The sequence below is a fragment of the Bos indicus genome, chromosome 21 (assembly GCF_029378745.1).
Source record: "Bos indicus isolate NIAB-ARS_2022 breed Sahiwal x Tharparkar chromosome 21, NIAB-ARS_B.indTharparkar_mat_pri_1.0, whole genome shotgun sequence".
NCBI lineage: Eukaryota > Metazoa > Chordata > Mammalia > Artiodactyla > Bovidae > Bos > Bos indicus.
In genome coordinates, this window is record NC_091780.1 from 68,149,112 (window position 1) to 68,176,913 (window position 27,802).

Below are 27,802 nucleotides of genomic sequence, written 5' to 3' on the forward strand. Positions count from 1 at the left end.
ATGTTTATCACCTAGAATCAGGCTTGTTTGACCTACAGGTAGAGAGTGAACATGAAGAACAAGGGGTGTTTTCCTGGACAAGAGGAGAAAGGGATGAAGGTGCTTGACAGTGTCCCGAGAGGAGAGGAAGCAGTTAGCGCTCAGGAGAGGTAGGCAGTGAGGTATGGAGAGAGGAAGCGCTAGGCAGCTGGTTGCTCACGCATGCAGCGCTGTCCTCATCAGGCACTTTGTAACTCGAGCACCTTTCTGTTTAATGTGGTTAGAGGTGTTTATGATTTGTTTTACGTTTTTGGAGTATGTTGAATACTGTATTCATCTGTTCAACAGATGTTTATCAAGGGCTTTAGAGTCTGGCACACACTGTCTTAAAAATCATTGTTAGCAGCATAGTTTAGAAAGAAGTTGGGAATCCATATTCTTTTTGAATTTCTCACTAGTGATTTGGTGGTGAATAAATCTCAAGGTATCCTCATCTGGTTAATGGTGATGTTACCTGTTCTACCTATATCATAAGGTGTGTTGACTATAATATGTGCTGGTGTATTTAATAGCATGTGGGAAAGTTAAGTTCTTTATGACTGTAAGGCAGTCTTCTTTCTCCTATTTTATGGTATAGCCACATTACAGAAAATAATCTTCATCTATCTGAACACCCAGTTGAAGTTCAAGACTGGTATTTCTCTTCTCAGCATTTTATTTTCCTCATGAGTTTATATCACATGGGCAAGTCCCCATAAAGTGCCATATGTAGTGGGATTAAATTAAAGCAGAGATGTTTTGTTTCTTCAACTGGAGACTCTTAAACCTTGTCAACTACTGTGGGTTCCTCATTCCCTGCCCTTTGTTGTCTATTTTACTGCAGCACACGTCACATGGAGATGGGCGGCAAGAAGTTACCTCTCGCTCTGGGCGCTCTGGAGCACGGTGTAGAAACTCTATAGCTTCCTGTGCAGATGAACAGCCTCACATTGGAAACTACAGGCTGTTAAAAACTATCGGCAAGGGGAATTTTGCAAAAGTGAAGTTGGCAAGACACATCCTTACAGGCAGAGAGGTAAGTAACGAATTATACTTGGGTTTCTGTTAATACACTTTCCTGTTTATTTCCATGTGAGACAAAGAGGAACACAATGTATATATTTGGGCTTTCTGTAAGCTAGTTAAACCTTTTTTAAGAATAGGAAGCTTATATATTAATTATCCTGGGAGTTGTTTTACTTTCTCATTTCTTTACTTTTCATTTACTTTCTCATTTCTTTCTCTGTTGTAAAGATTACATATTGAGTGTTTGAATGATTTTGCCTTTATAAAGAGATAGCGTTCTTTTTCAGTGGTAAATATGTACCACCACAGTAAAAATGTTTTAACTTCATTATAAGCTCATGGTACTTGCAAAAATCGTGTTGACTGTTTTTATAGATTTATCAAGAAGCTTCTTCATCTCCCCAAACATTTATCTCATAGCTTATGTTCGATAGGTTATTATATAGAAAGGCACATGCTTTCCTAATTTTTGTCATATTTGCTTTCTGCTCAACCACATTCCATGTTTATAAAAAACACTTCCATTAAAACTGCTCCTTAATTAACTCCCTCCTCACATTCTTTTTGTGCAGCACAGAACTGTTCTGGTGTGTTTGGTTTTTGGCTGCGCTGGGTCTTCATTGAGACACACGGGCCATTTGCTGGTGTGCAGGCTTTTCTCTAGTTGTGGCGCACAGGCTGAGTCGCTCTGCAGCACGTGGGGTCTTGGTTTCCCAACCAGGGATCAAACTTGTGACCTCTGCACTGAACCGTGGATTCTTAACCACTGGACCACCAGGAAAGTCTCTGTTCTGCTTTTTTTTACATAGTTTCTTGGATCTTTGTTACCTGCTGTTTCTTGCCTAAAATACACTTCATCCTTTTGTGTTGGAGTCACTTCTTGGGGAAAGTAGTGATTAACAGACTCCCTTTCCCCAGGCACGGCACTCATGTTAAAAATCACGGTACTTTTTCCCTAGCTAGCATTTTTACCATTACAGTTAAATAAATAGTATGTTTTACTATTATAATTACAATTATATTGCAAATTGCTTATTTATCTGTCTTTCCACTCTAATCTATGGGGAAGATATCAGCACTTAGCCATATTTGGCACATACTAGGTGCTCGTTGTTTAGTCGATAAGTTGTGTCTGACTCTTTTTTGACTCCATGGACTGTAACTCCCGGGCTCCTCTGTCCATGGGATTTTCCAGGCAGTGGATTTTCTGGAGTGGATTGCTTTTTCCTTCTCCAGGGAATCTTCCCAGACCAGGGATTGAACCCACATCACCTGTGTTGACAGATGGATTCTTTACCACTGAGCCACCAGGGAAGCCTTATTAAAGTACTTAATAAATTTTTTAAAAAACTTTGTTTTATATTGGGATATAGCCGATTAACATAGTGCTGTGATAGTTTCAGGTGAAGAGCGAAGGGGCTCGGCCATGTGTCCATTCTCCCCCTGTACTTGATAAATATTTATTGGATGAACTTAATGCTACTTTTGAAGGAAACTGTAAAGAAATAATTCCCATGTAATGGAGCCTCCTGGTATGTGTGCCAAGGCAGTGTTAAGATGTGCTGAGGCCTGCAGTCCACTGTGCAAGGGCCTGCTGGAGTGAGACCCACCCTGGGTTTGCTACAGTTTGCCCTACAAATATTCTAACTTCCTCTGTGTTCTGGGACCTGAAGAAGATTGTGCATCATTGGTCTATTCTAACTGGAGTCTTAAGTAAAGACTGTAACTAAAAATTTGCCTCCTCACGTTTCATCTCAATTTTAGTGGCAGTTCCCTAGTTAAGACTCCATAGAGATGCCGGGACTGCTTTTGGAATCAGTAAATAGCATGAGTTAGTGGAGCTTTCTTTGCTGCCCTAGATCCAAACTTTTTGAAATAAGGAACAGAACCTCTGAGTTTATTTCCCCCAACCAGTTTCAGGTGGTTACTTGGCCAGTTTCCTTATATAGATAGAGATGGTGGGTTAAAAGAGGAGTGAGACAGATAGACCCTCTCGCCTTTTACATAACTTACTTGTGCTGGAGTGAGACTTGCCATGTTTACATCTAGTGTGTTCTCTCCAGAAATGCTTGAATTTGACTATATAGTGGCTAACTTAAAACACTTTTTTTTTTGAGGTCTGAAAAAATTGATTTTACTTTTTTCCCCCCCTATTGTAGGTCTTACCCAGAATCATGTAAAATATAAACATTATAGAAACTCATTATGTAGAAAATAAAATTCCTTAAACTTTCTCTCTTCTCAGAGGATCACTTTCAGCAGTTTGGTATACATTACCACAGTTCTTTATAGACACAGTAATTTTTGTTTATTTTAACAAGAAAGGACATAATGGTGGTTTTTCTTACCAAGTGCTCAGTCACGTCTTCATCACGTCTGGATTTCAGTGCTTCTGGACCTGACATACTCTCTTTAGGGGCGTTGCCTTCTAGTGTGTGCTGGCACCATAGTTTACCTATATTGATGGGCATTGGGTGGTTTCTGATTTTTTTGCTATTACAAACATCTGCACTGAATATCCTTAAACATAACTTTCTGTCCTTTATTAAGAGTGTTTCTGTAGGATAAATTCCTAGATGTCTGGAAGTCCTGGTTCAGAGGGAATGTGAGACTGTAGTTTGTTGCTGTTCAGGCGATAAGTTGTGTCTGACTCTGCGACCCCACGGAATGCAGCACACCAGGCTTCTCTGTCCTCCACTAACTCGCAGAGTTTGCTCAAATTCATGTCCATTGAATTAGTGATGCTGTCTAACCATCTCATCCTCTGCCACCCCCTTCTCCTTTTGCCTTCAATCTTTGACAGCATCAGGGTCTTTTCCAGTGAGTCAGCTCTTGGCATCAAGTGGCCAAAGTATTGAAACTTCACCATCACCGTCAGTCCTTCCAATGAATATTCAGGGTTGATTTCCTTTAGGAGTGATTGATTTGATCTCCTTACAGTCCAAGGGACTCTCAAGAGTCTTCTCCAACACCACAGTTCAGAAGCATCAATTCTTTGGCATGCAGCCTTTATGGTCCAGCTGTCACATCTGTACATGACTACTGGAAAAATCATAGCTTTAACTATATGGACCTTTTGTTAGCAAAGTGATGTTTCTGTATTTTAATACCGTAATGTTGCTGATGCTGCATCGCTTCAGTCGTGTCCGGACTCTGTGCGACCCCATAGACGGCTTCCCACCAGGCTCCCCCGTCCCTGGGATTCTCCAGGCAAGAACACTGGAGTGGGTTGCCATTTCCGTCTCCAGTGCATGAAAATGAAAAGTGAAAGTGAAGTCGCTCAGTCGTGTCTGACTCTTAGCGACCCCATGGACTGCAGCCCACCAGGCTCCTCCGTCCATGGGATTTTCCAGGCAAGAGTACTAGGTACTGCTAAATTGGTTTTGAGAGAATGTTGTACTGCTTTATTAGCCTACCAAAATGAATGAGAGTGCCTATTTTTCTACACCCTTGCTAACACTGTAGATAATTTTTGTCTATCGAATAAACAAAAAAATGATATTTTTTTAAAAAGATTGCTTTTTTGATAGCTGCTTACATTGATGATATTTTCATATATTTGTGTCATTTATATTTTCTTTTTAAAATAAGCTTCCTGCTGTATATCCTTTATCTGTGTCTCTTTTCTCTTTTCCTCTTAGTGATTTAAACCTTTTATGTGTTTTTAGACATCGGTCCGATCTGTCTGGGTTTCATGTCTTGGTGAGAACAGTTTACTTTTTTTCCCAGATTGTAAAAATGATTCTGTTTTTTTCTTTAAATACTGCTGTGACTGGCATTTGAATGTTTAATTGACTTACTGTGTATTTTGGAGGATTAGTATGAGGTGTAGAGTCTTAACTTTTTCCCCCTACATGCATTACTGCTTTCCCTGGATCATTGGTTCTTTCCCCCGATTGTTAAATTCCCTTTTGTCTCTCTGATTTAATTTATTTAGTTTTATGCCCAGTCATGGTGTTTTTATTACTGCAGCTTTTGATTGTACATTTTGATTTTTTGAAGTAGGTTAAAGTTCCCTGATGATTATTCTTATAAGAATTTCCTTGCTCTTCTCGCCATTTAGTCTATCAGATGAATTTTTATTATATTCCATTTTTTTTGGGTGGGGGGCACACCATGTGGCATAAGGGATCTTAGTTCTCCACCAGGGATTGAATCTGCACCCTGCATTGGGAATGTGGTGGAGTCTTAACCACTAGCCCACCAAAGAAGGCCCTGTACAGGTCTTTATGTGAGCATAAATTTTAATTTCTTTAGGATAATTAATCCAGGAGTGGGATTGCTGGGTCCTATGATAAAAAACTGAAGTTTTTTTAGACAGTTGATTTTATTATAGGTTTATTATAGTATATATTTTATTACAGGTTTATTATAATATTCCCAATAGATTAAAAGAAACCTAAAAACTATAGTTATTGTATTTTTATCACTTGGTACTGTTCTCCAGTCAGCCCATTGAAAACGAAAGTTTTTCCATCAGCATTCTCTTGCCCTTTTATGGGAATAGGATGTGTCTTTCCTATTGAGGTACTAAGACCTCTAAAGAAAACCCAGAGTGCTTCAGGAGGTGATTTTGGTAATTCAGAGACTTAATTCATTCAGTCAGTAGAAGATAAAGAGTTATTATATGGTATGTTAAGAGACATCAAACCAGTCAATCCTAAAGGAAATCAGTCCTGAATATTCTCTGGAAAGACTGAAGCTGAAGCTCCAATACTTTGGCCACCTGATGCAAAGAGCTGACTCATTAGAAAAGACCCTGATGCTGGGAAAAGATTGAAGACAGGAGGAGAAGGGGACAGCAGAGGATGAGATGGTTGGATGGCATTGCCAACTCAATGGACATGAGTTTGAGCAAGTCTGGGAGATGGTGAAGGACAGGGGACCCTGGCATACTGCAGTCCATGGGGTCTTTAGTTCCCTGACTTGGGGTTGAACCAGTGCCCCCTGCAGTGAAAGTGTGGATTCCTAACCACTGGACTACCAGGGAATTCCTTGGAGTTCCAATTAATCAGAGATTGGAAGCCTTGCAAAGGGCCTTTTATATGATTTTTGATTGTGCCATACGGCTTGTAGGATCTTAGTTCTGTGACCAGGGATTGAACCTGGGTCCTGGGAGTGAAAGTGCTGAGGCCTAACCATTGGACCACCAGTGAATTCTCAAGAGGCTTGATTTTTTAGTTTCTGGGTTTTTGTTTTGTTTTCTCTCTGTTCTGCTTTCTGGGACATGTCTGTATCTTCCAGTCTTTCTCTTAAATGTGTGTATGCTCCTGTGGGTGTCCTCCTCCCCCCGGTTCTTTCTTGTTCTCTGATTATTTGTCTTTATAGCGTCCAGTTCTGGTATCAGTGCTGTTTCTTCTGTTAACTCCCTGAGGATAGTAAAAAGCATGATTCTTTTTGTTGTTCTTGTTCCCTACATTATTTCTCTTGTCGCTGGGATTCTTTCTTGGTGTCTTCCTTAGAGACTTCATTTGGAATCTGGTAAGTCTTGGTTGTCTGTCTGTCTTAGGTGGAACCCTAAGAAGCTGATCGGAAGCTGGGTTTGCGTGCATAGAATATGTTTGACCACTTTCATTTGGGAGTTGTCCAGTGCTTTTATTGGAGGACCCAGGTATCTCTGCCATCTCTTCTCTGGGACCCTTCTGTTCTCTAGATTAAGAATCCTCTGTTCTGCTTGGGAAGCTCCGTGGTCCCACCCCTCCTCAGTGGCAGTCTGACACTTAATCCCCCCCTTTTCCTCTCATGCCTCACTCCTGCCCTCTCCTGGCTTGTTGACTTGGAGTCCAGAGCCTCTTTAACTTCTGGAATCGGTAGTCATTGGTTGGGCTGAGGAGCAGCAGCATTCTTTATGCAGACTTTTGACTTGGGAATTAGCCCAGCAGCTCCTGCCACCTGGAAGCTCCGGGTCCAGAGCCCTTTCAAGCCTGCACCCTGTCTCCTTCAGAAGGCCCCTGAAGTGCGTGCCTGCCGTTGTCCTCGCAGCCTGCTCTGCGCTTTTGTGGCTGCCCACGTTCACTGGCAGTCCGTGTCCTGCGGTAGAGGAGAGGCCAGAGGGGAGCGGGAGGAAAACAGATTTCAGTCTCGAACCTCATTTGTCCTCGGCCTCTGAGTACTCAATTAGCATTAGTTGTTGGTTGTAAGAATGATAAAACCTCAGCTTTTCATCTTTGAATGTGCTAAACTTCTTGAGATTTTAGTTTACAACATTTTGTGTGTGTCAAGACTGTGTTAACAGCTTTACAGAAAGTTTGGAGACCAGAAAGGAAAAAAATTCCCCCAATCAAAATATGCATAATACCATTATTTTGGTATATCATATCCTATATATATTTTTCAGCATACTTTTGGCCCTGATTTTGTATGCTGGTTTTTTCCCTTCAGAATTTTATCCTTAACAGTTTTCCCCAATGCTGCATAATCATAAATTGTAGGTTTCAGTGGTTATATGCAGTTTCATTGATTTGAACAGTAGTTTTCGATTTTTTTAATCTCACAATTCCATTAAACTTTTTAAATTGAGGACTCAAAACAAGCTTTTGTTTATATGAGTTACATCTATTGCTGTTTACTGTTTTAGAAGTTAGCACTAAGAAACTTAAAATATGTATTAATTTATTAAAAATAATAGACCTTTTACTTGTTAATATAAATAACATATTTTTATGAAAAATGACTTATTTTCCAAAACAAATTACAAAAAAGAATGACATTGTTTAAATTTTTAAAAGTGCAATTCACTTTAATATCTCTTTTAATAGAAGGTAGCTGTATTTTAAGTCTGCTCTGCATTCAGACAATTTTGGTATGTGATTCTGGTTGAAGTGTATGAAGAAAATCTGGCCCCACTCAGATAAGTAGCGAACGAAGAAAAGAAGACCTCATTATCTCTCTCAGGTGGTTCCAGGTATTGCCCTTTGCTGCTCTGTTAAAACTCAGTAAGTAGTCATTGCTGGGATTTGGGCAGTGATTAATAGAATGTTTTCTTCAAAACAACTGTTGACACACAAAAAGAATATTTTGAACAGTTTGCTTTTATTGGAAATAATAGTAGCAGATTTGGAAGTAAGCCAGCAGAATGGTAAAAGATAGCCTTAGTAGTTTAATAACATATAACTGAAAAGGCCACCTGATCTGCCTCTTGAGAAACTTGTATGCACGTCAGGAAGCAACAGTTAGAATGGACATGGAACAACAGACTGGTTCCAAATAGGGAAAGGAGAACATCAAGGCTGTATATTGTCTCCCTGCTTATTTAACTTATATGCAGAGTGCATCATGAGAAACGCTGGGCTGGAAGAAACACAAGCTGGAATCAAGATTGCCGGGAGAAATATAAATAAGCTCAGTCAGATATGCAGATGACACCACCCTTATGGCAGAAAGTGAAGAGGAACTCAAAAGCTTCTTGAAGAAAGTGAAAGTAGAGAGTGAAAAAGTTGGCTTAAAGCTCAACATTCAGAAAACCAAGATCATGGCATCTGGTCCCATCATTTCATGGGAAATAGATGGGGAAACAGTGGAAACAGTGTCAGACTTTATTTTTGGGGGCTCCAAAATCACTGCAGGTGGTGACTGTAGCCATGAAATTAAAAGACGCTTACTCCTTGGAAGGAAAGTTATGACCAACCTAGATAGCATATTGAAAAGCAGAGACATTACTTTGCCAACAAAGTTTCGTCTAGTCAAGGCTATGGTTTTTCCTGTGGTCATGTATGGATATGAGAGTTGGACTGTGAAGAAAGCCGAGCGCCGAAGAATTGATGCTTTTGAACTGAGAAGACTCTTGAGAGTCCCTTGGACTATAAGGAGATCCAACCAGTCCATTCTGAAGGAGATCAGCCCTGGGATTTCTTTGGAAGGAATGATGCTAAAGCTGAAACTCCAGTACTTCGGCCACCTCATGTGAAGAGTTGACTCATTGGAAAAGACTCTGATGCTGGGAGGGATCGGGGGCAGGAGGAGAAGGGGATGACAGAGGATGAGATGGCTGGATGGCATCACTGACTCGATGGACGTGAGTCTGAGTGAACTCCGGGAGTTGGTGATGAACAGGGAGGCCTGGTGTGCTGCGATTCATGGGGTCGCAAAGAGTCAGACACGACTGAGCGACTATTTACAGTTAGTGTGCAGAGAAAGAAACGAACATGACATAAACCTACTTTCTACAAATTAAAAAGCACTTAATTACATAATTGTAACACTTTTTTATTGTGATAAAATATACATAACATAAAATTTACTATTTTAGCCATTTTTAAGTATGCAGCTCAGTGGCATTAAGTGCGTTTATGTTGTTTGCAACCATCACCACTGTCCATCTTCAGAATAGACCCACTAGTCAATCTCATTATTCACAAATTCCAGATTTGCAAATTTACATACTCTCCAAAATTTGTTTACAATCCAGAAATCAATACCAGCAGTGCATTTGCAGTCTGTTTTGGCCATGCACAGAGCAGTGAGAAGTTTGAATTGCTTTATGTGTGTTTGCTCTGCTGAGGTCCAACAAGGTAACACTTGGCATTCTTTCAGCTTTCATACTATTAACAGATGCCTGTTTTGTGGTTATTTAGTCCATATTTTCCACATTTTTTGGTGCATTTTGATAGTGATTTTGCTATTTAAAATGACCCCCAACTGTAGGGCTGAGGTAACTAGCCAGTGTTTCTAAGGGCAAAGGCTGTGAGCGCCTTATAGAGAAAATATATTTGTGAGATAAGCTTCATTCAGGCATGAGGTTGGATAGTGCTGCTGCTGCTGCTAAGTCACTTCAGTCATGTCTGACTCTGTGCGACCCCATAGACGGCTTCCCACCAGGCTCCCCCGTCCCTGGGATTCTCCAGGCAAGAACGCTGGAGTGGGTTGCCTTTTCCTTCTCCAATGCATGAAAGTGAAAAGTGAAAGTGAAGTCGCTCAGTCCTGTCCGACTCTTAGCGACCCCATGGACTGCAGCCTTCCAGGCTCCTCTGCCCATGGGATTTTCCAGGCAAGAGTACTGGAGTGGGATGCCATTGCCTTCTCCGTAGATAGTGCTAGTCAGTGTTAATAAATCAATAACGTATAGTAAATGAGATGTCCTTAAGCAGAAACATAAAACAAGGTTATGTATTGGTCAGTTGATGAAAATGTTATGACCAGGGGCTCACAGGAACCTCTTCTAGAAACAGTGGTTCAGTATCCACCAATTCCGTGTTCACAGTGAATTTATAGAATGGAATTACCATGAGTAATGTGAATCAGCTGTCTTTTTTTTGAAATAGGAGGAGGCTTAATTGTTACCGATGTTTTCTTGTGACAGCAGATACATGGGAAGGAATATTAGGAAAGATTGTAGGCTTTGGGAAAGATTGAAGGCAGGAGAAGGGGGCGACAGAGGATGAGATGGTTGGATCGCATCATCGACTCCATGGACGAGTTTGAGTAAACTCTGGGAGTTGGTGATGGACAGGGAGGCCTGGAGTGCTGCAGTTCAATGGGGTCGCAAAGAGTTGGACACGACTGAGCGACTGAACTGAACTGAACTCAGGTGTCTTGAAAACATTTTCAAGAGCGGAGGAATCAGAAGCACCCTGAGAGCTCTTTACATGAGGTGTGTGGAGTTGGCTGGCTTAGCTCCACAGTGGCTTGGATGAAAGTTGGCCTTTCACTCGGACCTTCATGTACACAGCATTGAATTGTTTTCTGTGGTCAGTGAAGTTTTTCCTGGGTTGTATCCTTCCTTGAGCATACTCTAGGCTTGTGTGTGCCCTGTTGTGTGTACCTCTGATTTTTGTCTCCCAGAAATTGTTTCAGATCTCTTGTTCGCTGGTGCTACCTCTCCCATTCTCTTTGCCATTTTTTTTTTTTTTTGGTCATTTAATCTTTATTGTTTAATGGGACTGTCAGATGGGAGAAGAGCGAACGCACATGATTAGTGTGCCATCTTTAACTGAAAGTACTCACTATGGGTACGAAAGAGCTTCTTAATCAAACGAGAGTCTCCTGCATTGCAGGTGGGTTCTTTACCAACTGAGCTATCAGGGAAGCCCTTTAGTTATTTTTATTCAAGTTAATGATCTATTACACAGTTTAAAGAATCGATGCTGGTTTTTTTAAGTGTTCCCTGGCCCCACCCCAGTTTCCTAATCACTTTCAGCCTTTTATTATTATTTTTTTTTCCTTATTTTCTACTATTAATTTAAAAAGAAAATCCATCCTGAACCCTCCTCCCTCCTCCCTCCCCATACCATCCCTCTGGGTCGTCCCAGTGCACTAGTCCCAAGCATCCAGCATCGTGCATTGAACCTGGACTGGCATCTCGTTTCGTACATGACATTTCACATGTTTCAATGCCATTCTCCCAAATCTTCCCACCCTCTCCCTCTCCCACAGAGTCCATAAGCCTGTTCTATACATCAGTGTCTCTTTTGCTGTCTCGTATACAGGGTTATCGTTACCATCTTTCTAAATTCCATATATATGCGTTAGTATACTGTATTGGTGTTTGTCCTTCTGGCTTACTTCACTCTGTATAATAGGCTCCAGTTTCATCCACCTCATTAGAACTGATTCAAATGTATTCTTTTTAATGGCTGAGTAATACTCCATTGTGTATATGTACCACAGCTTTCTTATCCATTCATCTGCTGATGGACATCTAGGTTGCTTCCATGTCCTGGCTATTATAAACTGTGCTGCGATGAACATTGGGGTACATGTGTCTCTTTCCCTTCTGGTTTCCTCAGTGTGTATGCCCAGCAGTGGGATTGCTGGCTCATAAGGCAGTTCTATTTCCAGTTTTTTAAGGAATCTCCACACTGTTCTCCATAGTGGCTGTACTAGTTTGCGTTCCCACCAACAGCGTAAGAGGGTTCCCTTTTCTCCACACCCTCTCCAGCATTTATTATTTGTAGACTTTTGGATCGCAGCCATTCTGACTGGTGTGAAATGGTATCTCATAGTGGTTTTGATTTGCATTTCTCTGATAATGAGTGATGTTGAGCATCTTTTCATGTGTTTGTTAGCCATCTGTATGTCTTCTTTGGAGAAATGTCTATTTAGATCTTTGGCCCATTTTTGATTGGGTCATTTATTTTTCTGGAGTTGAGCTGGAGGAGTTGCTTGTATATTTTTGAGATTAGTTGTTTGTCGGTTGCTTCATTTGCTATTATTTTCTCCCATTCTGAAGGCTGTCTTTTCACCTTGCTAATAGTTTCCTTTGATGTGCAGAAGCTTTTAAGTTTAATTACGTCCCATTTGTTTATTTTTGCTTTTATTTCCAATATTCTGGGAGGTGGGTCATAGAGGATCCTGCTGTGATGTATGTCAGAGAGTGTTTTGCCTATGTTCTCCTCTAGGAGTTTTATAGTTTCTGGTCTTACGTTGAGATCTTTAATCCATTTTGAGTTTATTTTTGTATATGGTGTTAGAAAGTGTTCTAGTTTCATTCTTTTACAAGTGGTTGACCAGATTTCCCAGCACCACTTGTTAAAGAGATTGTCTTTAATCCATTGTATATTCTTGCCTCCTTTGTCAAAGATAAGGTGTCCATATGTGCGTGGATTTATCTCTGGGCTTTCTATTTTGTTCCATTGATCTATATTTCTGTCTTTGTGCCAGTACCATACTGTCTTAATAACTGTGGCTTTGTAGTAGAGCCTGAAGTCAGGTAGGTTGATTCCTCCAGTTCCATTTTTCTTTCTCAAGATCGCTTTGGCTATTCGAGGTTTTTTGTATTTCCATACAAATTGTGAAATTATTTGTTCTAGCTCTGTTAAGAATACTGTTGGTAGCTTGATAGGGATTGCATTGAATCTATAAATTGCACTTTCAGCCTTTTAAACTGTTCTTTAGGTTTTTTTCTTATTTTTGAATTTTAGGCATCATTAGCTATTGACTTTTGGACTGTAGTTTTTAAAAGTCATCACTGACTTTAAAAAAATTAACTCCATATTGAAATATAGTGCACACATTGAGAAAAAAATATAAGTATTTGCAAAACCATGACCCAGAGCAAAAATACGCCATGACTTAAACCCCAGAAGTCCTCCCTTCTAGCTCCTTCTAATCACTTCACTTTCCTCCCCCTGAGATAACCACTATAATGACTTCTAAAACACCGCAGGTTATTCTGTGTGTTCTCCTCTTAAAATCATGGAGCCGCACAGCGTTCATTAACTTGTGTGCCTCTGTGACTCTGCCTTGTGCTCGTGACAGGCACTCATCTTGCTTTGCATTGTTAGGTTTAATTTGAAGTTGGTAGGCTTGTTCTCCATTGCTGTGGACTGAATTGTGTCCCCCAGAATTCAGATGTAAAAGCTTATTTGGAGATAGAGCCTTTGTGGAAATATTTAGGCTAAATTAGGTCATAAGGGTAGGCACCCGATCTGATAGGATTAGTGTGCATATAGGAGACACCAGAGAGCTTGCTTGCTTTTTCCACCTCATAAGGACACGGTGAGAAGCTGAGCGTCTGCTCGCCACGAGGAGCTGCCTGTGCTGGTGCCCCGATCCCTGACGCCCAGCTTCCCAAACCGTGAGAAAATACATTTCTGCTCTTTAAACCACCCTGTCTCTGGTATTTTTGCTGTGACAGCCTGAGCTGACCAATATGCCATTCTTCTGGATCACTGTGTACTTCTATAGGACTTGGTAGTCTTTCTTGCCCCTGCTCTTCTGTAAAAGCTGTAATGCTTTAACACCCGCCAGGAGCAGGATATAAGGGTCTTTTGACCAGTAGTTAATTGACAGGAACTGGAAGATAAAGATTTTTCTCCATTGGGTGTTTGCCGCAGGTTTGTTGGACTCTTGATTTGAGGAATGTTGAGGGAAGCCTTTCTTACATGTGAGCTCTCTTTTATTCCTATTTTGTAATTTTCCACTTTGCTTTAGGCATCAGGGGGAACAAATGGAATTTCCCGGAACTTTACACAGTGGCAGGGACACTTCTGTTTCCTTGCCTAGTGAACCCCCGTGGCATTTGTTGTGCAGGTGTGAGCTCACTTGAGAGCACCCCCATACACACACACCCTCTACAACCTTGGGCGTGGCTGAGTGGTCTGTCAGGTCTCTGTCTTTCTCAGGCAGCTAGTGATGCCCCACAGTTGCCTCGAGGTCGGAGCTCTTCTCCTGGCTCCAGCTCTGGCCCTGGGTTATTTTGGTAGTTGAGTCATCCCAGCAGGGAGCTGGAAGGAAGAAGGGATTAGGAGCTTCCCCTTCAGCTTTCATTGCCACACATACACGCATTGTGTTAAATGAGGACTCTTGCTTTTGATAAAGCCTCTCGTCCACAGTGAGATTTAGCTGAATGCAACATGTTTTGAACTGATCTTGCTTTAGATACTATTTGAACAGCTGCTGCTGCTAAGTCACTTCAGTTGTGTCTGACTCTGTGCGACGCCATAGACGGCAGCCCACCAGGCTGCTCTGTCCCTGGGATTCTCCGTGGAGTGGGTTGCCATTTCCTTCTCCCATTTGAACAGCAGTACTTGAAAGTGAATATGTGTACTAACAGAATCAGAATGGAATCTCTAGAAGGTGGATACTGAGCAGAAGAAATGAGTGAACAAGGGGCCTCTGAGGAGAATAGAAATTGAACTGGAAAGACAGCATTTATGGTGGATTTGGATATGAGAGGAAGAAAGAAAGCAGGATTGTGGCCAGAACAGTGTTATCAAAGGGGTTTCTTTGGGAATGGGCAGATCCAAGTATACCACATAAAATTACTTATGAGAGTAAAGTTTGTGGGGGTTTTTTGGCCACACCGCATGGCCATGTGGGATGTTATTTCCCCGACCAGGAATTGAACCCATGTCGCCTGCAGTGGACCACTAGACTGTTGAGGAAGTCCCTTGACTTTGAAATAATGTAATTTTAAAACCACACTGATGTTTGCTAAAACATCAGAAACCCTGTTCTTCACTGTTCTGTCTCCATCTCTGATGTGTCTGTGGTTACTGATGCGAGTGTTCAAGGCCTCGGGTCACTGCAGTAAGCGTTCACTGACTGCTTCCTGTGTACAGGCTGTATGCTGGGGCTATAATAGGAGTCCTCTCGTCAACCAAGGTACGCAAAAGGTGGTCATCATTTGCATACGTGAGAAGCCAGTATTTCCTTTTGCTTTATTTAGTTTCCATCAAGTAGTTTCCATCAAGACTTAAATTTTCTGAATATAAGAATTTCGACTTTGCTTTTTCAGACATGTACACTCATTAACTCTCCCCTCCTCCACCAGTTCTGATTTTTTTCCTCCCAGGCAGGGGTGAAGGGGTGGTGGGTTTCTTCCACTCCAGGGTCAGACTCACTGGATACCTTTCTTTAGCTCATTAGGAGGCTAATAGAGTCCTAGGAAGTAATCAAATATATGGGCAGATGAAGGCTTTAAACCATGTTAAGCAGTTTTTTAAAACATTAATATGAGTAGTACAGGGTTCTTGAAGTAGGAATGTGGACCCCTGTATGTGTTCTGAGATCCTTTTAATGGGGGTCTGCAAAATCAAAACTGTTTTGGTAATACCATTAAGACATTATTTGCTTCTTTGATTCTTTTCCACAACTGTAAAGTAGAATTTTCCAGAAGCGGTGTGACATGTGATACAGTAACCGATTGACTACAGGAGGACATGTGAGAATTTTATTAAAATGTTATTTATATTAACATGCAGTGGACTTCTCCCATTTTTTATTGTGATAACATGCACATAGTATAAAATGTATTAACTATTTTAAAATGTGTATTTCAGTCATATTACATACATCCATAATGTTGTGCAGCCATCACCACCATTCATCTCCTGAACTCTTCGTCTTCTAAAACTGAAACTATATCCATTAAATTCGCCATTCCCTCTTCTCCCCAGGCCCTGGCAACCAATGTTCTGCTTTCTGTATCTATGCCTTTGAATATTCTAGGAACCTCATATAAGTGCAAGTACACAGTATATGTCTTTTTGCTGTTGATGTTGTTTAGTCGCTAAGTTGTGTCTGATTCTTTGCTACCCCATGGACTGTAGCCCACCAGGCGCCTCTGTCCGTGGAATTTCCAAAGCAAGAATACTGGAGTGGATTGCTGATTCTTTCTCCAGGGACTCTTCCTGATCCAGGGATCGAACACACATCTCCTGCGGCTCCTGCATTGCAGGTGGATTCTTTACTGCTGAGCCAGCGAGGAAGCCCAAATATTGATAGATATAACCTGTATTTGGTTCAGCATAATCTTTAAGAATATAAAAGGGACCAAAAAGTGCAAGAACTGTTGATAAAGAATCTTTGAATCTGTGTTCTGAGGGACACGTGGTAGGAACACAGCCTTGTCAGTTTGGGGTGAGATCATTTGTTGTTCTGGACCTCAGGTGTAAAGCTGGGTTAATTATGTATGTTCCCTAGTTCCTGGTACAGCCTCTCTATTCACTTACATCCCCTTCTGTCCCCTGTCGTCACCCTATCCCCCCTTCTTGCTGTCTGTAGCCCCTAGTTTTGGATATCTGTTGTTGTTCAGTCGCTAAGTCATGTCTTAACTCTTTGCGATCCCGTGGACTTCAACTTGCCAGGCTTCCATGTCACCCGGAGTTTGCTCACTTCATGTCTATAGAGTTGGTGATGCCATCTAACCATCTCTTCCTCTGCCACCCCCTTCTCATCTTGCCCTCAGTCTTTCCCAATATGAGGTTCTTTTTGAATGAGTCAGCTCTTTGCCTCAGGTCTGCAAAGTATTGGAGCTTCAGCATCAGTTGTTCCAATGAATGTTCAGGGTTGATTTCCTGTAGGATTGACTGGTTTGATCTCTTTGCTGTTCAAGGAACTCTCAAGAGTCTTCTCCAGCACCATAGTTCGAAAGCACCAGTTCTTTGGCGCTTAGCCTTCTTTATGTTCCAGTTCTCACATCCCTACATGACTACCGGAAAAACCACAGTTTTGACTATGTGGACCTTTGTTGGTAAAGTGATGTCTCTACTTTTTAAAGTACTGTCTAGGTTTGTCATTGCTTTTCTTCCAAGGAGCAAGCGTCTTTTAGTTTCATGACTGCAGTCACCATCCACAGTGATTTTAGATCCCAGGAAAAGAAAATCTGTCACTGTTTCCACTTTTCCCATCTATTTGCAGTGAAGTGATGCCATAATCTTAGCTTTTTGAATATTGAGTTTTAAGCCAGATTTTTCACTCTTTCATCTTCTTCAGGAGGCTCCTCTTCGTCAAGAGGCTCCTCTTCACTTTCTGACATTAAAATGGTATCATCTGAATTTCTGAGGTTGTTGATACTTCCCCTGGCAGTCTTGATTCCCCCTTGTGATTGAGCCATCCCAGCATTTTGCATGGTGTACTCTGCGTATAAGTTAAATAAGCAAGGTGACAGTATATAGGCTGGGCATAATCCTTTCCCAATTTTGAACCAGTTTATTGTTCCATGTTTCATTCTCTTGCCTGTTGACTTGCATTACAGGTTCCTCAGGAGGCAGGTAAGGTGGTCTGGTTTTCCCATCCCTTTAAGAATTTTCCACAGTTTGTTGTGATCCACACAGTCAAAGGCTTTGGTGTAGTCAGTAAAGCAGAAGTAGATGTTTTTCTGGAATTCTCTTGTTTTTTCTATGAGCCAACGGATGTTGGCAATTTAATCTCTGGTTCCTCTGCCTTTTCTAAATCCAGCTTGAACATCTGAAAGTTCTTGGTTCACATAATGTTGAAGCCTCACTTGGACAATTTTGAGCATTACTTTGCTAGCGTGTGTGATGAGTGCAGTTGTGCGACAGTTTGAACATTCTTTGCATTGCCTTTCTTTTGGATTGGAATGAAAACTGACCTTTTCCAGTCCCATGGCCACTGCTGAGTTTTCCAAATGTGCTGGCACATTGAGTGCAGCACTTTAATGGTATAATCTTTTAGGGTTTGAAATAAGTCAGCTGGAATTCGATTTGGATCCCAGATTAGATAAAAATGATGAATAATATTTTCATTATATAATATCTCCCCCTTTTGGTGTGGTTTCTGGGAGTTTTTTTCCCCCCTTGTCTATTTATTTATTTATTTATTTTTTTGGAGAGGACATTTTTTAATACTGAGGGCCAATTACCAGAGAAAAATAATCAATTGATATAAGTTATATAAGAAAAATTTCCTCATAATTTGGCAAGTTTTAAGATAATTATATAATCAGATCAGATCAGTCGCTCAGTCGTGTCCGACTCTTTGCGACCCCATGAATCGCAGCACGCCAGGCCTCCCTGTCCATCAACTCCCGGAGTTCACTGAGACTCACGTCCATCGGGTCAGTGATGCCATCCAGCCATCTCATCCTCTGTCATCCCCTTCTCCTCCTGCCCCCAATCCCTCCCAGCATCAGAGTCTTTTCCAATGAGTCAACTCTTCGCATGAGGTGGCCAAAGTACTGGAGTTTCAGCTTTAGCATCATTCCTTCTGTCACACTAGTGTATGTTCCTTGGTTCTTTGTCTCGTCACAACAAAGATTTGGAGCGACGGACATTAAAGCCCTCAGCGCGTCACAGCTCTTGGGTCTTGGACAAACCATGCTACAGCTCTTAGGCAAATCAGTGTTACAGCTCTATTTTATTTAGAAGATAGCAGGAGAATCCAAGACTTGAAGTGAAGAGAGTGGAGGAGTGTGTGGGGAGGGGGGGAGAGAGAGAGAGAGAGAGCGCGCGCATGCCCGTGGGAGAGAGAGTTCGAGAGAAAGCGCTTTGGCTCCTCCTTTTATATGTTTTTTTCCTCCACCTGGGCCTGCCCTATGCAAATTGGGCTTAGCCAGGAGTGCTGTTTGTTCTGTTTGTTCTGCCTGAAGTCTTCACTCTGGTCCTCGGACCTTCCTTGTCTTTTAGCCACCGCCATTTTGGACTCCTTTTCCCTATTCTGCCTACCTAACATTCCCCCCTCAAGAGATGGGAGGCCCAATTCTTTGGGAATAGGGGCGTCAAGGTCTTTCTGGCTACTTTGTGCTGAACTGGGATGGCGAGGGGTATTGGGCCTCCCCCTCTTGCTAGTCTCAATCCTCAGAGTCCTTAGAGCAGTGTCCAAGGGTGTGTGATATCTTCTGTGATCAGCTGTAGTTTTATATCTTTGTTGAACTGGCACTGCATGTTGTAGCTGGTTGACCCGGCTCTTCTTTTTCCATCCAAGACAAAGCTGCTTCCATCAGTGTGCCAGATTTCCTCAGGATTGGTCAGAGGATCTTCTGACAATCCCTCTCGGGGTTTTGTCCAGTGGTCCAAGGTTTCTTAACTGGAGGTCTTCTGGAATCTGAGACTGGGCCGTGTGAGCTTTCTGCTGAGTTTGGTTTTCGTTGTCCTGGTTTCCAGCACGATGGGCCTTCCCCTGCACTGGGTTTCTTCGCCTTCCGCTTCTAGCGTGGGAGCTTTGCTGAGTTGGGCTCCTGTTGTGCTTGGCCTCTTCCACGCAGAGGTTGTTTCAGCCAGGTTATATCCGAGTCACGGCACCATAGATGTCACACTAGTGTATGTTCCTTGGTTCTTTGTCTCGTCACAACAAAGATTTGGAGCGACGGACATTAAAGCCCTCGGTGGTCACAGCTCTTGGGTCTTGGACAAACCGTGCTACAGCTCTTAGGCAAATCAGTGTTACAGCTCTATTTTATTTAGAAGATAGCAGGAGAATCCAAGACTTGAAGAGAAGAGAGTGGAGGAGTGAGTGGGGAGCTGGGGAGAGAGAGTGAGGGGGAGAGATAGTGAGAGAGAGAAAGAGAGAGAGAGAGATAGAGCACATGCACGTGGGAGAGAGAGTCCCCCCCTTGTCTATTTAAATGTAAAATGTTGTACCTGTATTTGTATGAAGCCCCTCTTGTCAATTATAAAATATTTATAAAATGTTAAATAATTGTAACTAGTTGAGTTTTAAGTTTTTAAGGTTTGTTTTTAAGTACTTGTTTTTTAACAATGTCTCGTGTCTGGGTGTTTACAAACCTGTTACCAGTTAATCTATGATTACCAAATTCTTGGGCTTCCCTGATAGTTCAGTTGGTGAAGAATCCGCCTGCAATGCTGGAGACCCTGATTAGATTCCTGGGTCAGGAAGATCGGCTGGAGAAGGGATAGGCTACCCATTCCAGTGTTCTTGGGCTTCCCTTGTAGCTCAGCTGGTAAAGAATTTGCCTGCAATGCAGGAGACCTGGATTTGATCCCTGGGTTGGGAAGAGCCCCTGGAGAAGGGAAAGGCTACCCACTCCAGTATTCTGGCCTGGAGAATTCCGTGGACTGTATAGTCCATGGGGTTGCAAAGAGTTGGTCATGAATGAGTGACTTTCACACCAAATTCTTAAAATCCTTAAAATTTATTAATTTATTTTTTTTCTAGGTTGCAATAAAAATAATTGACAAAACTCAGTTGAATCCAACAAGTCTACAAAAGGTAAGATTGGTCCAACAGCCGGTATTTTTTTAAAAAATGATTTTCAGTGCTAATTGCCATCTAATTTGTGCATTAATTACCTGTACTGTTATTTTTATTGTGTTTAGCACACAGTAAAGCTTCCTCTTCCTCAGATGACTACTACTTTAATGTAATATTGTTTAAATGCAGTATTGTTCAATTTTTTTCCTTCCTTTCCAGTTGAAGATAATGATTTTTAAATGTTCTTAATAGCACAAACTGAAGGCTGTACTTTCAAATTGAATTTTCTAAATATTGACTAGAATAGAATTATAAAAAAACAGAAAAACGTATTTTCATGTAATTAGTGTAATGCAGAGTTATACATATTTTACAGCTAACACTGTGATCTTTTTTCAAGTCAGCACTTTAGCTTTATTAAGCTATCACTATATGTCTAATTAAGGAGTGATGATTAATTCGTGTGAAAGGAAAAAAGTAAACCTGAATTGATAGTTGAAAATGTGTTTGTAATACACTGCTGCCATTTGTATCATCTGATGTAGCTCAGAAGTTCTCAACGTGCTTCATGTTAAAATCACCTGGGCCTCTTTTCAAGCTCCTCATGGCCCATGGGAAGATGTACTTGCTGAGGCAGGGCCTGGTCATAGGTATTTCACTGGTGCATCAGTGAATGATTAGCACTCTTCATAAAAAGATCCTTTTAGTTCTTTTTAGTTTTGCAAAGCCTTTTTGCATTCTTTATTAGATTTCTAGACTTGGCCTGTGGTAGCTGGAAGGTATGGAGACCTAGAAATAAGAACAGGAAGTCCTCTGTCACTGAACTGAATGTCTAACTTCACCTGGAGCAAGTCACTTAACTTTCTGACATTGGGTTTCTCATCTTTAAAAACAGAGATAATTTCACTAAGTGAAATAAGTGAGACAAAGACAAGTACCATATGATCTCACTTATATGTAGAATCTACAAAACAAAACAAACAGACAAAACAGAAATAGACTTACAGAGAGCAAAACTGTTGGTTGCCAGAGGGGAATTGAGTGAAATAGGTAAGGAAGACTTAAGTGGTAAAAACTTCTAGTTACGAAGTAAGCAAGTCATGGGGGTGTAACATACAGCATAAGGAACGAAGTCAATAATGTTATAATAATTTTATATGGTGACAGGTGGTAATTGGACTTACCATGGTGATCATTTCATAATGTATTTGATTGTCAGATCACTATGTTGTACACCTGAAGCAAATGTAATATTGTATGTCAACTAAACTTCAATTGAAAATAATAAAAAATAACTAAATGGAGATTTAATCTTTTCATGATGGGTTATATCAATGAAATAATGCATATAAAAGAGTTTTGTAAATTGCAAAGCAATGTATAAGGTATTTTAAGTATAATGCCTTATGTACATTTCTAATGTAGTTCCAATGGTTATTTCCCATTTACATCATGATTTTGAAATCTTATCATTGAGGGGTGGGGTAGAGGTTGAGGTGGGAAAAGAGGTAGATTTTATCTTGTACTGAAAATGTTATTTAAATGAGTGGTTCTGCAGGGCATAGTGGGCCTTAAGGATTTTCAGGGTGGCCCTGGAAGTATCCAGAAATCCTAGCTAGTCCTTTGTTCTGAAGATGAAATTATATCCCTTTCCTTAAACTTTGATTTCTTCATGTACCTAGGGACTTGGTGCTAATTAATAGGTAAGGGGTTATAAAAATTTGGTATTCAGAACTAAAATTAGTATGTAAAGAGGTTTGCTGAGGATTCTAATGATGTTACAAATCTTCCATTGTTCAAGTGTACTTGTAAATAACTGGAATTGTGGCATTTTTCTAGGAAGAATTTTGTCATAGTATTGAGTTGATTGCAATTTTTGTTTCAAGCTTGATTGCTTTTTTCATTATTTTTGGTCATAGTTTTTAACTGCCACTCTTCTTTTTTATTATTATTACAAATTACAGTTTGTTATATCACTATCAATTCAGTACATGATAGGTTGTCTGGTTAGCTTGATTATGCAGATATGTTTAGCATTAATTTTGGCACATGAACAATAGGTATGACTTTTAAGATTTGTTTGGCATAGTACAAGTATGAACCATTCACAGAAGATTTATACTAAAAGGAAGATCCATCCAAGTTAAATAATCTGAGAAGTGTAATGTTTTCAGTTTTAGGGCATTGTTTTAAGCTGTAAACCATGTGTTCATATTCTTTTCTTATAAATTAAAAGCGTTCTATAAATATTTCCTTTAAAATTATTTTTTACTGAGTTCCTTTTCCATTGAAAAGTGGCAGCAGAGTGGTATGTATACCTGGCATCTTACGCCCCTGGAGTAGTGGTTCTTGCACCTGGTTTTCTTCCTCAGCGTCACTTACAGTTGTTATCACACCTGCGTCAGCAGCAGAGCTCTTTATATTGTGATCTTAAACTCCGGAGCTTGGTGTACAGCCTTAGGAGCCAGCATTCACATTCAGGAGCGTTCTGTCCGCAGTGTGTAATCTTTCTGTACTGCCACTGCCACAACTGTGCACACTGCTCATTCAGGCAGCGTTTGATCACTGATGTTACGATAGTTTAAAAGTGTTCTCAGTGTCCTGGCTCACACACGATCGTGTCTGATAAACACAGATAAGCAAACCTGAGGTGACTGCGTATTTGTAAACTGATGTTATTTTCACTGCCAAGTTCCCTCATTTTTCCTTTTAATTTTTCCAGCCACTGAGTGAATACATGTTAGATTCTAGTAAGATATATCTTTCTCCTGTTTTTTTTTTTTTGTACTTCTTAATTTCTAAGTACTATCCCTGAGACATTTTGCTGTTTATAAATGTCTTTTAGGTCAGCCTTTAAAGAAATGTGTAACACTGTGTACTTATAATGCTGTTGAAAACAACAGGAGCTTAAAAAATGTAGTTTTCTTCCTGGTTTTATAGAATCATTTTTAGCTGTGATTTGGTTACATGCAGATGATCTTGCGATCTTGTTTTGTTTTGTGTGTCATTAAGAAGCAAGTTATGACTTTATTAAGACATGCCAGTACACTGAGTGTAACCCACCTGAAGTTATTTTCTTTTCTAATCTTGGAGTAGTACTAACAAGAAGAGAGGGAGTATAGAGTCATGGATGGGAAAATGGTGAAGCCAGGCTACATAGATTCGAGTTTAGGCTTCAACCTAGCCTAGCTTTGTGACACGTCACCTCCCTGGATCTTCATTTCCCTGTTTTTAAAATGGAAATAATAACCTTATCTCTAGGGCTGTGGTGAGAATTAAATAAGTTAACATTTTAAAGCCCTTAGAAGAGCTGAGTGTAGTTCCTAGCATATGCTAAGGACTGAGTGTTATTATTGTGTATCCTGTTTAATATTGATTTTGAGGGGGAGTAGGAGATTTTCTTTTTTTTTTTTGGAGTGTAGTTGATTTACAGTATTGTTTTAGTTGCAGTGTACAGCAAAGTGAATCATTTATATATATATATATAAAAATAAAAATATATATATATATATTCTCTCTCTCTCTCTCTCTTTTAAATTCTTTTCCCAGAGATATTTTTGTTTGTTTGTTTAATTTTACCCTCACAAGAAGTAGGTAAAGCTTAAGAATTGAATTGTGGGTTCTGACTTGGGTCTCATAGGACCTATGTGCTGTAGACTACTTCTGATAATGGCTTAAATTTGCGTGTTTAGTATAACGTACTGGAGTAGTTTGCTCAAGCTGCTATAATAAAATACTGTAGACGGGGTGGCTTTTGCAAATTGTTTATTTCACACTGTTCTGGAGGCTGGGAAGTCCAAAATCAGGGTTGCCGGCACGGCTGGGTTCTGGTGAGAGCTTGCTTTTTGGATTGCAGAGAGCTGCCATCTCACTGTGTCTTCACAGCAAAGTGGGGGGAAGGTGTGTGAGCATGTGTGCATGCTCTCTGATGTCTCTGCTTAAAAGGGCACTAATCCCATCATAAGGAAACACCCTCATGACCTCATCTAAACCAACGTAATTCCTGGATGCCCCGTCTCCGCATATCACACTGTGGAGCAGTTTCATGAGGTAGGCTCTGTTATTCAGGAGAGAGAGGCCAGGAGGTAAAGTGACCTGCCCAGAGTCCCCTCGCTGATAGATGTGCGAGCAGTCATTTTATGGTGGATGTAGTCAGCGTGGAGTTGAACTCTCGTGAACTCTAAGTGAAAGCGTGTTTAGCACAGTTTAGATAACAGAGCACTTGCTGTAGGCAGTGTCCTTGGGTCCTTCACTGGATAGGATTGCATTGTCGGTAGATGCTAGAGGGGCTTCCTGTGTCCTCACATGCAGAGGCTTTTTCACACTCACTAGCCTGATGGGCATCTTCCTCTTCATACTCTGTTAGGTGAGTATTACTGCCGTCTTGATTTTCCATTGAGGAGACAGACTAAAAAGTTATTCTAGTCAAGCTGTCCAGTTCGTAGGTGATAGAGCAAAGATGTAGATCTTAGTCCAGCTCCAGAGGATGGACTCATTGCATTTCCTTACGCTGCTGCTAAGTCACTTCAGTCGTGTCCGACTCTGTGTGACCCCATAGACGGCAGCCCACCAGGCTCCCCCGTCCCTGGGATTCTCCAGGCAAGGACACTGGAGTGGGTTGCCATTTCCTTCTCCAATGCAGGAAAGTGAAAAGTGAAAGTGAAGTTACTCAGTCGTGTCTGACTCTCAGGGATGCCATGGACTGCAGCCTTCAGGCACCTCTGTTCATGGGATTTTCCAGGCAAGAGTACTGGAGTGGGTTGCCACTGCCTTCTCCTTACGCTACCCTCCTGTGATTAAATCTCGCTTGTTGAGGTGGGAACTAACTTGAGACTTCTCTGTAGTGGTGGTGAAGAAGTTAGTTAATAATTTCAAGTTTGAAGAAATATTTCAAGTACGTAAGAAAAGAAAGCCTTGTTCCCCACCTCCCCGTCTGAACTTTGCATAAGTCATGTCTTAATGCAAATTTGTTTACTTACTCCTTCACTTAACAAGCACTTATTAGTAAATACCTGCTGTGTGCCAGGCATTATTCAAGTACTGATGATAAACATTGAACCAAATGAAGTTCTGGCTTTCATGGACTTGACATCATAGTGGGGGAGTAGCAGTGAACAGATACATGGTGTCCCGTCATGTCAGTGCCATAAAGAAAAACAGAGCAAGATGTATGAACTGTATTTTCTTATTTTTTATATTCTCGATGCTCTGTCTGATCTGGGAGAGAGTATTCCCAGAATTTGCTAGTTTCTGGAAATAGAAAACTGCTCCCCTGTGAGGACTGTTCAGGTGCAGACCAAGCAGCACAGAGCCTGTGCTCCGACCACGCCTTCTGCTTGCTCTTAAACTCCAGGAGGCAGCTACTTCTCTGCCCTGCAGGTACTGGGCACCTAACAACTATACTTATACCTGAGATCTGCTGAAATTATCCAAAGGAACCAGTCCGCAGCCTGCTCGCCCTGCCTGGACTTGCCTTTCCTGTGGAAACCAGGATAAAAACTTGCCCATGCTTTCCCCTTGCTCTTTCTGCCTCCTGACCCGTCTTGGTGCTCCCTCACAAGGCCCTGGATGGCACTGTGTGCCCCCTTTTGGGAACTCTAAGTAACCATCCTTTTAGTGGTAGTCTTCTCGTAGCCTCTTGGCTCACCATACCTGAGTAATAACTTATGCTTTAAAGTGCAGGGTGAGGAGATAGTGTTGCGAGGAATGTGTAGGGGTGTCCTCTTAGCAATTCATTTGAGAAACTTTATTGTTCTTCTGAACCAAGCCTTGCGATAAGAAGTCAGACAAGTGCAGTGGACTCTGGGTGAACCTGTGTGGTTTGCAGTAAAATTTTACCTAGGCCTTGAGGATCTAAATATTTTTCAGTAAGTAATGAAGCATGGAAAGACATTTTCAGTCCTCATTGCAATGTTGACATGGAGGTCCTCATTGAGCATTCGTGGAGGATTGCACAGACAATTTGAGGAGCAGCAGCAGCAATGGGCGGCAGAGGCCTGCAAGTATGCAGGGCCCTGTAAGGCCCTGAGCCAGAGGATGTGTCAGGGCGAACGGGGAGCCTCAAATGCCCCGGCTCTTTAAGGAACACTCATCTGTGTGTAGTAAACTTTTTGGTGGTTCCCTAACCTTCCCCTGGCCTCTTCTGACTGAGATTGTGTTATTTTGGAAATAGTCTTGGGACTTAACTGGTGGTCTAGTGGTTAAGAATCCACCTTGCAATACAGGGGATGCAGGTTTGATCCGTGGTCAGAGAACTAAGATCCCACATGCTGCGGAGCACCTAAACCTACGTCCCACAACTACTGAACCTGGAGTGCCACAACTAGAGAGTCCATGTGCCGCAACAGAAGATCCCGCAGCCACAACTAAGACTCAACACAGCCAAATACATTTTTTTTAAGAAAATAGTCTTCTTGATCACCATACTGTGACATCAATATAAGCAGTCCGTCGTCTCTTTCTTAAACTGGAACCATTTAGTTAAAAACAAGAACTATGTAAATTAATGAAATAATTGATTTTTTTCCCCTTAGTATATGTTTGTGATAGCTGGTTAGCCAGCTTTAGAGTTTCCGTGGTGGCTCAGTGGTGAAGAATCTGCCTGCAATGCAGGGGACCTGGGTGGGGAAGATCCCCTGGAGCAGGGCATGGCATCCCACTGCAGTATTCTTGCCTGAAGAATCCCATAGACAGAGGACCCTGGCGGGCTACAGTCCATAGGGTTGCAAAGAGTTGGACATGACTGAAGCAAGCGACTTAGCACTTCTCCAGCTTTAAACACATAGAGAGATGGAGGCGATCTTCTTCCTGTGCCTCTCTGCTCCAGTGTTGATGACTCCAGTTAATGACCAGATTTTTTTCTTTTCTAGTTGAACATCTGTCGTCTAGAAACATGTACAACACTGTTCTCCATTCTTTCATATGGAGCTGTGGTGAATATGGCAATCCGAAAAGAAAAAACCCAAACCCTACTAATGCAGTATAACCACCTATTTTGAGTCTTATTGGTCCAATCTACAGAGTATACACTGAGCCTCTTGGGCCAACTACAGGACTTGCCTTCAACACAGGGCTAATTTATTTCATATCTGTATTTGATTCTTTTTCTTATCTGAATTTATCTGATTTTTGCTAAAAACCATTTAATTGGTAATCCCAGTCTGCTGGGGGTATTTCTAAAAAATGAGTGTTTTGTATTACCTGTCACTTCTAGTCTGGTGCTCTGTGCTTTGGACAAGGATGTGTTTGTCTAATTAAAGATCTGACAGGGCAGAGACAGAGCCCTCAATGGAGAATCCATGTTTTAGTTGATCTTGCTGACCCAGGAAAAACATTTTTTCAGTAAGATTCAAGCACCATTCCTTTTTTTTTTTTTACTTTTTATTTATTTTTTTTTAATTTTATTTTATTTTTAAACTTTACATAA

At 41.2% G+C, this 27,802-nt stretch overlaps 1 protein-coding gene across 10 annotated transcripts in view; it reads left to right on the forward strand.

Annotated features, from left to right (window-relative positions):
- The window catches only part of MARK3 (microtubule affinity regulating kinase 3), a 117,013-nt gene that overhangs the window by 23,049 nt on the left and 66,162 nt on the right, over positions 1–27,802 (forward strand). For all 10 annotated transcript variants that reach the window (XM_070775803.1, XM_070775805.1, XM_070775804.1 and 7 more), the window contains exons 2-3: positions 863–1,054; positions 20,341–20,394. In XM_070775803.1, coding sequence (XP_070631904.1) covers positions 863–1,054; positions 20,341–20,394 — 246 coding nt within the window. The remainder of the gene's footprint in view (positions 1–862; positions 1,055–20,340; positions 20,395–27,802) is intronic.